Source organism: Solanum stenotomum, chromosome 7, assembly GCF_019186545.1.
Source record: "Solanum stenotomum isolate F172 chromosome 7, ASM1918654v1, whole genome shotgun sequence".
NCBI lineage: Eukaryota > Viridiplantae > Streptophyta > Magnoliopsida > Solanales > Solanaceae > Solanum > Solanum stenotomum.
In genome coordinates this window covers 55,445,444-55,458,151 of record NC_064288.1, presented here as the reverse complement: position 1 = coordinate 55,458,151, position 12,708 = coordinate 55,445,444, and the positions used below count along the sequence as shown (strand labels likewise).

General features: G+C 36.6%; 1 protein-coding gene across 3 annotated transcripts in view; it reads left to right on the top strand.

The window, feature by feature from the left end:
- Positions 1–876: 876 nt before the first annotated feature.
- Positions 877–12,708, top strand: part of LOC125870255 (uncharacterized) — an 18,049-nt gene continuing 6,217 nt past the window's right edge. For 2 of the 3 annotated variants that reach the window (XM_049550643.1, XM_049550642.1), the window contains exons 1-11: positions 878–1,035; positions 3,914–4,400; positions 4,719–4,810; positions 7,938–8,102; positions 8,194–8,578; positions 9,201–9,319; positions 9,413–9,485; positions 9,563–9,783; positions 9,864–9,908; positions 10,549–10,603; positions 12,272–12,463. In XM_049550643.1, coding sequence (XP_049406600.1) covers positions 995–1,035; positions 3,914–4,400; positions 4,719–4,810; positions 7,938–8,102; positions 8,194–8,578; positions 9,201–9,319; positions 9,413–9,485; positions 9,563–9,783; positions 9,864–9,908; positions 10,549–10,603; positions 12,272–12,463 — 1,875 coding nt within the window. In that variant the 5' untranslated portion in view covers positions 878–994. Of the gene's footprint in view, positions 1,036–3,913; positions 4,401–4,718; positions 4,811–7,937; positions 8,103–8,193; positions 8,579–9,200; positions 9,320–9,412; positions 9,486–9,562; positions 9,784–9,863; positions 9,909–10,548; positions 10,604–12,271; positions 12,464–12,708 lie in introns of all 3 variants that reach the window. The other variant, XR_007446878.1, reaches the window with a different exon arrangement.

Here is a 12,708-nt window from a genome sequence, read left to right as displayed (position 1 = left end):
CGAAGTGAATTCAAATTAATTGAACTCGCGTACAAATATTAATTATTGATTAAGAATTATGTGATACAAATCTAAATTAATCACGCTATAATATAGATACAAAATACTTTGTGAGATAAAAAAATTCTATAATAAATAATGTGAAATTATTTATTACTCTCTTCGTGTTAAAATACGATTAGCCATCATTCTCGTAATCTATCTAAACTATTACTTTCTCCATGTTAAAACACATCGTAACGTTGGGTTGATGAATTTTAATTCCCAATTGGTTGTAAGTGTGTATAGTCAACTCAATATCAAAGTGTTTTCAATATAAAGTGAGTTATAGTTATAATATCGCCAAAAATAATAATTTAAATAGATAAATATAATAAGATAAGATTGTTAAAATATGAAACTCTATTATTTACATGCGATGCAATTTAATTCTATAATGGTTATTTTGGAACCTTAGGATAATCTGATCCGTTACAACCTCTGTCACAGTCTCTGTCCTTCGGGTGAACACTTTGTGCACACTAGGTAAAACGTAAACCTCCCGCTGTGTAATAGTCTGCAAACCGCACTAGGCAAGCCCTATGCGACAGAATCGACTCAGAAAACATTGAGGGGATCTATCTAGAATCATCGTGTGAATAACCACCATCCAAACCAATTGCGCCATTTCGAAGGACAATTCTATAATGAATTACTGATGCAAATTTGAATTAATTAAACTTTTATACAAATATCAATTATAAAATAAGAACTAAAAAATATACATCAAAATTAGTCGAGCCCAATACAAATACAACACAACATATGGGTACCATAGTGTGTGAAGTTATGGAGACAGGAATTATGTGATGAATTGTCTCCCCACGTCTACGGATAAACCCTTTGTGTCACGTCTATTTACAAAAAACTTTCAGCTTGCATTTTCATTTCTCTTGACAAAAGTTAATCGTTTTATTTCTCCCTTCTCGAACACTCAAAAGCATCTTTGAAGCTGATGTCGTTGAAGCTCCACCATCAGAATCTTCCTTCCTCCAGGTGATTTTCATCCTGTATAATCTGCTTCAGTTTTCTAGCTATTGATTGATTATCATCATGTTGAATCGTTAATTGATTCGAAAAGCTGCAACTGTAAATCATTTAAGTAGGATTTTTTGATGCTAAACCTAAATTAATTCAATAAGTTGCTCTGTACAGCTAGAAATTCTGCTTGCTGTTGTGAATAATATTTATGAAATTTACCATAATATTTGGATGATGAGTAAAACTGACCATTTTTTGTGCTGGTAAAATGTTTTGAGTCATAGTGAAGTGGTTGAGTGTTATGAGGTCTTAGGTTCGAATTCTAGCTGAGACAAAAAAAATACTAGGTGATATTTCACATGTGTCATAGTCTTGGGGGACAGAGTTAACGGGTACTTGTTGCTGGTGGGAGGTATCTTATTATGGAAGGGTTTTGTTGTAAAGCTGGAGTTTGTCTGAATTCTGCTGCATATGAGTTTCTTATATCAGTGTTGCCTGAGATTGAACACATTCTCTCTCTCATTTAGTTAAAGGAAAACTTGAATCTGTTACTTTATCTACTCCAGTTGTGAGTTATAACAAGCTTAGGAATAAAGAAAATTGTTTGTTACGGTCTTGCTAATGCGCAACACACTTAGGCTTTGGTCCAAGTTCAACAGCAAAAGTAGTACAGTGTGGTCCCACAGGTGGGGTATAGGGAGGGTGGGGTGTACGTAGACCTTACCCCTACTTTTGTGGGGTAGAGGGGCTGTTCCCAAAGGACCCTTGGCTCAAGAAAATGAATCTTGATTGGTTGTACAAATGGGGGATATGTGTTCGACGCATATCATGGGTTTGAATCTTGACTGGTGAACCAAGTTTGTTATTTACGTGGAGCAGGGTAGAGGGCTGATGTATTTTTGCCATTATCTGCCGAGTTTCTAAGTTGGGAAAGCGGATTTCTCAGTTATCAAGAAAAAGAAAGAAAAGAAAGTAAACTACTAAGCACCACCCGAACTTGGATTGTTCTTCACTTCACCCCAAACCTTCCCATATGTTATCCCTAATTTGGATTTTGGATCGTGGCTAGTGTTTACTAACTACTTGTGGTACTTCCCTGCATTAATGTGTCCGGAAATGATGATCTTGAAGTTGTGACATCTTGAATGATGGGTTTAATTTTGAAGTTTCACTATATGAATCATTATCAATCTGGAATGACGTACTTGAAAGATGGAGAAAAAGTTGACGAATTGGAAATGACAATACCTCTCTCTTGATGGTAGAATCACTATGATCAACAGTGTTCTTAGTGCACTGCCTGCCTACCTACATTATGTCGCTTTTCGCCGCACAGTCCTCAATTTGGAAGCGTATGGACAAATTAAGGAGAGACTTTCTCTGGAATGGTAACAAACAAGGGTAATTCTTTGCCCTTGTAAAATGGATTACAGTTATTAAAGACATGAGAATGGGGGAGGGGGTTGGGAATCAAGAACCTGAGGCCGTCGCAATGAAAGTTTATTATTGAAATGGCACTGGAGATTCAATAAGGAAGATCAATCACTCTGGAGGAGAACCTTGGTTAGAAAGTTCTCTATGGAGAATCAATGGTGCACAAAAGTAGTCACAACACCTCATGGCATGGGAGTCTGGAAGCATATTAAAGGGTGCTGGGAACAACTTTGTGGCTAATATGTGCTTCATTGTTGTTAATGGAAGGGAAATGAGTTTTGGGCAGATGTATGGCTGGGCCACACTCCTCTTAAAGAGCAATTCTCGGATACTTTTAGACTATCAACTCATTACAATGTAGTAATTGCGGGATTTTTTTCAACACAAGGGTGAAATCTCTCTCTTAGAAGGAAGGTAATGATTGGGAAGTAGAACGAGTATGTCTTTTTCTTCAGCTGCTAAGAGACATAGCTTTAGACTGCAACAAAGCTGATTCTATTAGATGGAAGGGACATCTAAAGGCCTCTTCACTGTCAGAGGTTGCTACAGGAGCTGGAATTAAGCAACAACAGGGTTTTTTGGCCTTGGGAAAAAAATTGGCTTAGCAAGGCACCTTTGAAGGTCTCCTGCTTCTCTTGGATTGTGGTTAGAGAGGCTAGTCTCACTCATTCCAACCTTCAAAAGAGGAAAGTTCAGTTTTGTAGTAGGTGCTCCATGTGTGAAGATGTTGGCCACCTCTTCTTGCATTGTAAAGTTGTTACTCAGCTGTGGAGCGTGTTTTTATCAATCTTACGCATGTCATGGTCCATACCAAAATCCCCTAGGGAGCTATTGCAATGCTAGAACAAAGAATGGATGTGCAAGAAATCACAAAAGATTTGGAATACCATCCCTCAAGCCATTTGGTGGACTGTTTGACTTGAAAGAAATGACAAAATCTTTGGAGGCCATAGGAGAAATTTGCATAGCCTAAAACAAAGATGTCTTATTTTTCTAGCTTTTTGGTGCAACCTGGTTATTGGACAGGAGGTTGATGCAATTTTAGATACAATTGGGGATCTACACAATTTGTAGTTATGTTCTCTTGCACTGGCTTAGTGCAAGCATTTATAAAATATTTTGATTACTTATCATTTTATTTTTTTGAAGTTTCAGCCGTTTATCCTGAATGACATCTTGATTTATAGTGTCCTGACATTGACAAAGAGATCTGATGATTAATATATTGATCTTTAAGTTGAAGATTCATACAATGACGTGAAAGACTTTGTCGATCATAGATACAGAGGATTGCTGATCACTGATTTAGTAAATGTTTAGCAGAAAAAGTCCTAGTTAATCATTCTAATACTACTTAAATTGGAGTTTCCACAATATCTTGTATCCATTGGATCTATCACTATTAAATTCTTCTTAATGTTACATTAACTTTTGGCTGATTGTGTTTCTTATATTTCAGTTCTTCTAGTCCATGGCCTTCAGTTAAAGCAGTGAGAAACTACTATTTCAGCAGGAAAGTAGTAAGCTTGGATCACGTGATATACAATCAGTGCAATACAAGGAGGAGATGCCACACAAAATTTTATTTGTTGCAGGGTGGAAATCGTGATCTTAGCTGCACATCTGATTCTATGAAACGTAGGATTAATCCTCGAACATCAAGGATATTACACCTTTTGCCTTTTGCTTCTGCTGAGGATGGTGTGTCAGTCAATGGCAGTTCCAGACCAACTACCAGCAGTGATATGGAGGATATGAGACTAAAACTAGATCTATCTCTGCAAGGTGAAGAGAACAGTTCTGGACTTGTCCAATCATTGCATGATGCTGCAAGAGTAATTGAGCTGGGACTTAGACAACAAGGCTCATTATCTAGGGTATCCTGGTTTTCAACTGCCTGGTTGGGCGGTGATAGAACTGGTTGGATCAAGGTGCTATCTTATCAGGTCGGTAATTTTTATAGCCTTCATTTTTGTACCTTGCTCTACATGTTTTGTTAGTGTTTAGATTCAGTGTGTTCTTCCCCATTACAAACTTGAAAACAGATCTGTTAATGGTGAGAATCACTTATAGATAATTTTTTGATAAAGCATTTTTTTTGACGGAGAATAGACAATTAAAAGTACTTACCATGGAATTTTGATTTCTGGGCTATTGATGGGTTATATTTCAGTTCATTACCAGTAGTTTTATGTAGAGATTCATTTTTGCACTGTGTGATGTTATTTTCTGATATGTTGGAGTTCATTGTAACTTCTTTTCAGGCATCTGTATACTCTCTACTGCAAGCAGCAAATGAGATTTTATCTCGAGGAGATGAAAGAGATAATGATATTAATGTTTTCACGCAGAGGAGGTAATTCATTTTACTCTCTTCAATGTAATATGGAAAAACTGTGTACCAAGAGTCAGAAGCATAGGCTTCTGCTTGTTGCAATTTACTAGTGATGCATAATTGATGATTTTGACTACATATAGGGCATAGACTGCATGCGCTGGAAAATAGTTTCCCAATTTTTCTTTATTTGGTCACCTTAAATTGTGAAAATGTCTTTTACAAGTTTAAGTGGTTTCCAACAAAAGAAGGAAAATGATTCTCTCACATATGGACGGAAGTCTTTTTCCTTAACAAATATTTCAACTCTCACTTTATCACTTGTTTCAATTAACATTTATATATTGTCGTCAGCCTTTAATACTCAAAGATATCAATAGTACACTGTTGTCATCCCTTATTTCTTGTACTGTTTTCCATATGTCACTTGCTTTGATATCCTACCAAATATTAGAAATGATCCAGAAAACTACTTCCTAAGGTATGTCATTTCCTGTGGAAAATATTTTTGATGAGAAACATTTTCCTCAAAGGCCCCCATTTTTCTGATTTGTTTGCAAGGTAGAAGTATAAACACGTAGTGTTGGAACTCTAAACATAGTGAACAGATTTGATTTACAAGAAAATTAATCTCTATCCTTAAAACATTGTCATACTTCCCATTTTAATTTTCTGACAATGTGTTCATTTCAGTAACCCTTTCCCTGTATGTATTTCATACATAATAAATACTATCGACATCTGTGTTTTATGACAGTGTTTGATTGGGAGCGTGGAGTTTAGGTAAGAAAGAAAAACTTTTTGCATATAGGCTAAATATGTATAACTTATCTAAACTACCATTAGAATCTTGTGGTTTTCAATATGTCTATCATTTCTATAAGAACGTTTCATTACTGGTGAAGTAGGGGCCGGCTTATTATACATCGTTTTCTGAACTGTGCGCCACTGGTAAACCCTTGAGGATTTCAAGATTATAAAAAAGAAAATAATTGGGAATGGCTTTGGGAGCTATACGAAGAGTCCCATTTTTTCGAACTGCTCCTAATAAAGCCTCCGTGACCAGGTTAATTTTTAGTGACCTTCCAGAATGTTGAGCCACTGTAAGAAGAACTTCTGAGAGCTCTCAATCATTTTCATCAGAGGGGCACCTTTACAAAAGAGTGTAATGCTTATGTTATTACTTAAATTATAAAGGAGGATGCAGTAAAATTAAAGATTTTCGACCTATAAACTTGTTGGGATATGTAGGTTGAAAGTGGTATTGTCAAGCAATTTTGATAGCCAAAACGCGTTTGTGCTGGGGACAAATAACTGATTTTGCTGCCTGTCACGACCCAATCACTGTAGGCCGTGACTGACATCTATTGAGCACCTACCCACCAAGCGGATCAGCATCCGTGACAAGCAAGCATGTTCCATGCAGAATCGTACTTTAATAAGTAAAAGTAGTCCATATCATATGCCAAACTCTGGAGTAACTATGCTAAATATTTTTATTGTTGAGTAGTTTGCTGCAGACGATAGTACGATTGTCGTAAACGGAGCACAAAACCAACGAAAAAAATTGGCCAACATAGTATCTTTTTTATTGGTATTTCAGCCAACACAATATTTCGGATAGGGATTCATTTCCTCTCTTTTCTCGCTCCTCAAGAAAGATGGCTAGAAACTTCCTATTAGGAGTGACTTCCTTTCAGGTTGTGTTGTTACAGGCCAGACTGTATTAACATGGCAAGGGAGACGGACAACTAATCTAATACACTACAACTATGATCGACGACAACACATATAAAATCAGACTGAATGTCTGAGGATATGATTTTGGTTCTCTTCTGTCCCGCTCCTTCAATAAAAAAAGAATCCATTCCAAGAGCTATTTCTGACCCATAGTCAGAGCCAATCCTTCTATTGAGTGCCTTGTGGCTCCTTTAACAATGAAAGAAGGCGATACCGAAGAGAATAACTCAAGAGCATTGGCTACTCCATCAACTCAATTTCATTGCGTAAGTGAGGATGCTAATCATCTTAGTCCGAGCTTGAAATCTTTCGTAGGCTCATCTCGTCGATTGTCATTCTGTTCCGGTTCATTCATAGATAGTCAGATCTTTTAGTCACAGGCTATCACCCGTTCCTGATAGCCGCAGCTCTTCCCGTTTCGTATTCCACTAAAGAACGAATGATAATTGATTTGACAAAGGCTGGGGAAAATCTATCTCTTTCCATCTCTATGTTCGCTAACACCTGTATCCTTTATACCTCATCACATAGTACTATTTTTACATATCTCAGTGTGGTACACTTCTAGCTATCTCACCACCTAACAACATGGAACTCTAGTCTATTTCCGACCTATATAATGCTAGGATCTTGAATGAACATTTTGCCAATTTTCACTGATAACATTGATGAGAGTCATTATAATTATTTTGATGAAGTCTCATCTTCTTTTATAATTCCTTTATCAAGTTTCTTTCTTTTCTCTAGAGCAGCAGAGAATATTCAGTGCTATGAGTTTTTGTTTTACTTGTGCATTTTCTAATATTGGTCCTAGGATTTAAGATGATTGTTGACGTTTACCTCCACAACCATGTAGATGAATGATTAACTGGGGTTCTGGTATATGTCAGCGAATGTATTAGCTGCATCATAATGTATAATGCTTATATTAAGTTAGCTAAACTTGTAGGATGTTCTCCCATTACTTTTTAGTTTGGAACTGCAGGTTCCTTCTGCCAACCTCTTTGTCTCTAATATAAACGTCACTTGATTGAAAAACTTGACTTATTTTTTTATTTTTTTTTCAATTTCCAGATGTTATGTATTGCTAATTTTGTCTCTCATGGATTTTATATTGGTGGTGAAAATTAGAATTGGTATTTTGCGCATAGAAGCTTGAAATGTACTTTAACACGCTCTTTGTTTAGACGATTCTGTCATTTGGGCACCATGGGAGGCTATTGATATCATAAACTTGCATTGTGAACTTTTGGCCCCAAGGACTAGTAGACTTTGTTGCTTACATTTTTTATTGTGTTGGTTCAGCCTCATCTATTTTTAGTGTGCTTGACGTGGAGGGCTCATTTACCTCTCTACTGTCATTTTGATTTGAAACATATTATCTAATGTACTTTTTGCATTAACGAAGTTTATCAAGGCAATCTGCTCCTTTGGAGAGCTTGATTAGAGATAGTTTATTAGCCAAGCAACCTGAAGCTTATGAATGGTTTTGGTCTGAGCAAATTCCTGCAGTGGTTACCACCTTTGTGAATTATTTTGAGAAGGATCAGCAATTTGCTGCTGCTACTGCAGAGTATGTACTTACTGAAAGAACCATGAATACATTAATATCCTATAGCTATTTGTGTATTAATTGATGCTTAAATAGGATCCTCTTTGTTCAGGACCAGAAAGCAAACATCTTTATCTCCTCGAAATGCCAGTGATGTATCACTCCTTATGCTTGCACTCAGTTGCGTTGCTGTGATTATGAAACTTGGTGCTGCAAAACTGTCGTGTACACAATTCTCATCTCTTGTTCCGGACACACTTGGAAGATTGATGGACATGCTTGTCGAATTTATTCCTCTCCGACAGGCCTATCATTCTGTGAAGCCTATTGGTCTGCGTAGAGAATTTCTTGTCCATTTTGGTCCCAGAGCTGCAGCACGAAATGATTCAGGAACTGAAGAGGTTATATTCTGGGTGAGTCTTGTCCAAAAGCAGCTTCAACGAGCTATAGATCGAGAGAGAATATGGTCCAGACTCACCACAAGTGAGAGTATCGAGGTTAGACCAAGCTCTTTTACTTATTTGATACCTTACTCGAATTTTCTTCAAAGACATGACTCATGAATATTGACTGATAGTGGTACATTTATAAGCTAGAACAAGCAAAATAGTCAGTTTCTGTCCCGCTGCAACTTACTTTGTATATGTATATATATACATTCCATTGATTTAAAATTCTAATATTACTTGCTATAAGTTTTTCTTGTAGATGTAAAGTGACTCTAATAAATGGTTGGTAAATTTTGAGTATGTCAATGTAATGGAATATGTTAGCCTGTGGAACACCTCATGGGCAGTCATTTCACTTGGCACTTCTTAAAATGTCCTGAAAAATGGTGACAGATGACAGATGTATAAACATCGTTTGTGAACCTTATCCTGGGGAAAGTGGGCCCAAGTGAAGGACTAATCAATATATTGTGATACGTATTGAGGCTAATATGAGTCTCCTATCAAGGATAGATTGATTGTGGCATAGGAAAAGCAGAAAAGCTGTATGAAATGTAAAAATTTTTGCTACACCTTTAGGTGAGGCCTTTGCCTCACACGTTTCCCATTTGAATATGTATTTTGTACATCGCAGTCGGGATTTTATATTTATTGCTGATACATCATACAGGTTCTCGAAAAGGATCTGGCCATATTTGGTTTCTTTATTGCTTTGGGTAGAAGCACAAAGGCTTTTCTTTCTGAAAATGGATTTGATACCCTTGATGAGCCGATTGAAGAATTAATTAGGTAACACATTTTTGTGTTCCTCGTTTATTGATCTTAGCCTATACTGATAATACGCTCCATTGTATCCAACTTTTCATTTTTAATTTTTAACAGGTATCTGATTGGGGGCAGTGTATTATATTATCCTCAACTTGCATCAATAAGCTCTTATCAACTGTACGTGGAGGTTAGCATTCTTATGAAGAAATTGTCATTAGGACGTATTTATGTGGCACATAAAGCTGAAATATCTTTACATGATAGGTTGTGTGTGAAGAGCTAGACTGGCTTCCTTTTTATCCAGGCATTACTGCTAATTCTATCCGCAGTACTGGGCACAAAAGTAAACAAGAAGTTCCTCCAAATTTAGAAGCTATTCCACTAGTATTAGACGTGTGCTCTTACTGGATCCAGAGTTTTATCAAATATAGTAAATGGCTGGAGAACCCTTCTCACGTCAAGGCAGCAAGATTCCTTTCAGCTGGGTAAGAAAGCTGGAAAAAAATCCAATCAATTAAGTGAATATACAGGAGTTAGTAACAATTTGTGAACATGAATGTTTCAGGCACAACAAGCTTAAGAAGTGCAGGGAAGATCTAGGAATTGAGAAGTAAGTTAAATAAGAAAATGTTTACTTTCTTCCTCTTCCTCTGTTACTCTCCCTTTTTGTGGTTTCTGACTGTTATCATTATTTTCATCCGTCTGTAAAAGGCATTAGACAGGTGGTTTTCCTATTAACAGATATAGACTGATCTATATTTGATCCTAATCGCCGTGGAACTAATTATATCTCTCACGAAACATACACAAACTTTGCACCATTGACATGTACTGTACTTGGTCTACCTTGTTGAAGACCTAAAATAAATGAATAGGAGTGTTCTTCTCTAACAACTTAATCTTTTAGATGGATCGATATAAACCATTTAACATGGTATCAGAGTATGCTAGATTTGAACCCTAGTCTGTTAGGTATTTAGTATCCAATTCATTGACCTATAAGCCACACCTTTGGATGATGAATGCATTAAATTACTGTATTTTTTCACTAAATTTTAAATGGCCTGAGTAAGTCCAACTTATTTAATTTCCTTAGCTTTTCTTTTTTCGTAGTTATAGTTTATTTGCTTATCGTAATAGTCATTTCATTCTAATAATTTATGGCACTTTGGTCAAATGCAATGGCAATACAAACTCAATCACATGTGATATGAAATCATGTTGCTAACAATGCTTTAAAACATGGACAGGACTCGCGCAGGAGCTTATTCACAGATCAAGAAAGAAACAGATTCCTTTGATAAGGTATTACCTCTTATAATTGAAGCATTTTCTGTTGTATTTATCCTCATGCGATGTGATAATCTTGAAGAGCGCCTCTCCAATTCCTTTGGGCATAAAGGTGGATAAAGAGTCTTCAACTTTTTTTTTATAAGGTAAATATTTTTTTTGTTTTGTGAAAATTCCCGTGTACAAGCAAGAACCTACAACACGTAATGTCCCGTGCTATACAAAGTCATTTCTGTTCCCTCAAAAGCTCTTTTATTTCTCTCCTCCACAGAATCCACATGCTAAAGGGAAAATCCCATGACCTACATGTTCTCTTCCTTAGTCTAAAGGCCGAGCTATGTAGCACATCCTTCTTTGGACACAACATTATCCGTTGCACACGGGGCCATTTCAAGACTACTCATCACAATCATGTAGCCATCTTAGTTTTTTTTTCTTTTTGAAAAAGGCAAGATAATTTTATAAATACAGCACTAATAAAGTGCTGTTGTAACAGTACATAATTAGCAGAGGTCCCAAAACTAATCCTGAAGTGAATCTACAATTATTTAGCCATCTTACAAAGCAATAAGAGGTGATCAACGTCTTTGTCTGAACGTTTGCACCTAAAGCACCAGCAATGTAATACTACTCTCCATCAAATTCCCAGTTGTCAAAATCTCCTCCTCACTGCCAACCAAGCGAAGAAACTGATGAGCTTGTATTAAATGGCAGCCTATAAGTCCAGTATCCAACCAACTACTTTCCAGGACCTCAATGGAGAAGTAACATGTGTCCTAGTGGCTAACCAGTTCCTGCTCTCATATGGTTATTCCTTCCTTATATTTCCAAGTTATAGAAAAAAATGGTATCTCAATATTTAATTGTATGGTTGATCGTGAGACCACTTTCTTATAGTTTAAAATTTCGGCGGATAGAAGCCTTTCTCAATTTATAGTTGTTCTTAACACACACCTTTATAAGTGCAGGTCGAGATCTTTCCCCATGACCAAACATGTAGGGTTATTTGATGACAAATGGCATTGAGGCTCAAATTTAGGATCTGTCTTCTTTCTAAGGTGTTGCTCTCCATCAAAAAAGTTCAAGCCCCTAGAAAGGAAGCATCACTATTTTTATACTTGTCCACAACATCTACAAAAAAGCAAAATGACCAAAAGAAATACTAATAGAACAAAAGAATCGTCGCAACCTCTGATTGTTCTAAATTAGTATTACTCTTGATAGGAGGATACAGTAGTTGAGACTTCCGTTGGTACTCGTTGGATTTAGATAATATTTTTTGAAATTTGAAGCCACAAGCCTTTATATGCGAAAGAGGAGGAGGGAGTGAGACCTTCCTCTTCAATTGGTTTCCCCAGGCTTTATTACTCAAATGAAGTTTTTTTGCTCTAACTTCTCTTTACTAGGTTCGTCCTCTCAGTGTTCTCTTGATACCAAACAAAAGTAATCATGCAGTTTCTTTTTTTTTCAAACAAAGTGTAGATAGATAGCCTTCCTCTCTTGATTTATAAGATGTAACAGGCAATCAGCCTCTTTCAATTATCTTGTTTTTTGTATCAGTTGCTATTTCTTATCAAAGCGCTTCACCTTGATTTCAATGACACATTGTAAGGTGCTTCTTTCCTCTATCGCAAGGATTAAATTATGGATCTGAAGATACAGTTTATGGGCATTTCATTTTAGGCGCTGGAGAGTGTCGAAGAGGCTTTGGTAAGGCTAGAGGTATTGCTTCAGGAGCTGCATATGTCAAGTGCTAGTTCACAGAAGGAGCACTTAAAAGCTGCATGTTCCGACCTTGAAAGGATTCGTAGAATCAAAAAAGAGGCTGAATTTCTTGAGGTTTCATTTAGAACAAAAGCAGCTTTCCTACAGCAGGTATCTTTCTGCAGTTCATTTCAAAAAGAAGAAAGTTTTACCAAATTTTTGCCATCTCAGAATTGTCCTGCTCAGTCCTGACATTTTCATAAAATTGCACCGTATTTTTTGTATTCAACCATTGCATATCTTATTCTGGTCCTTGGAGTGTAACTGCGCTAGATGATTTATTAACTATTCTTTTTTGAATTTTTTCTTATTTGGGGAGGGTGGGGTTACTCTTATTTTCATTTTTTTGGCCTTTT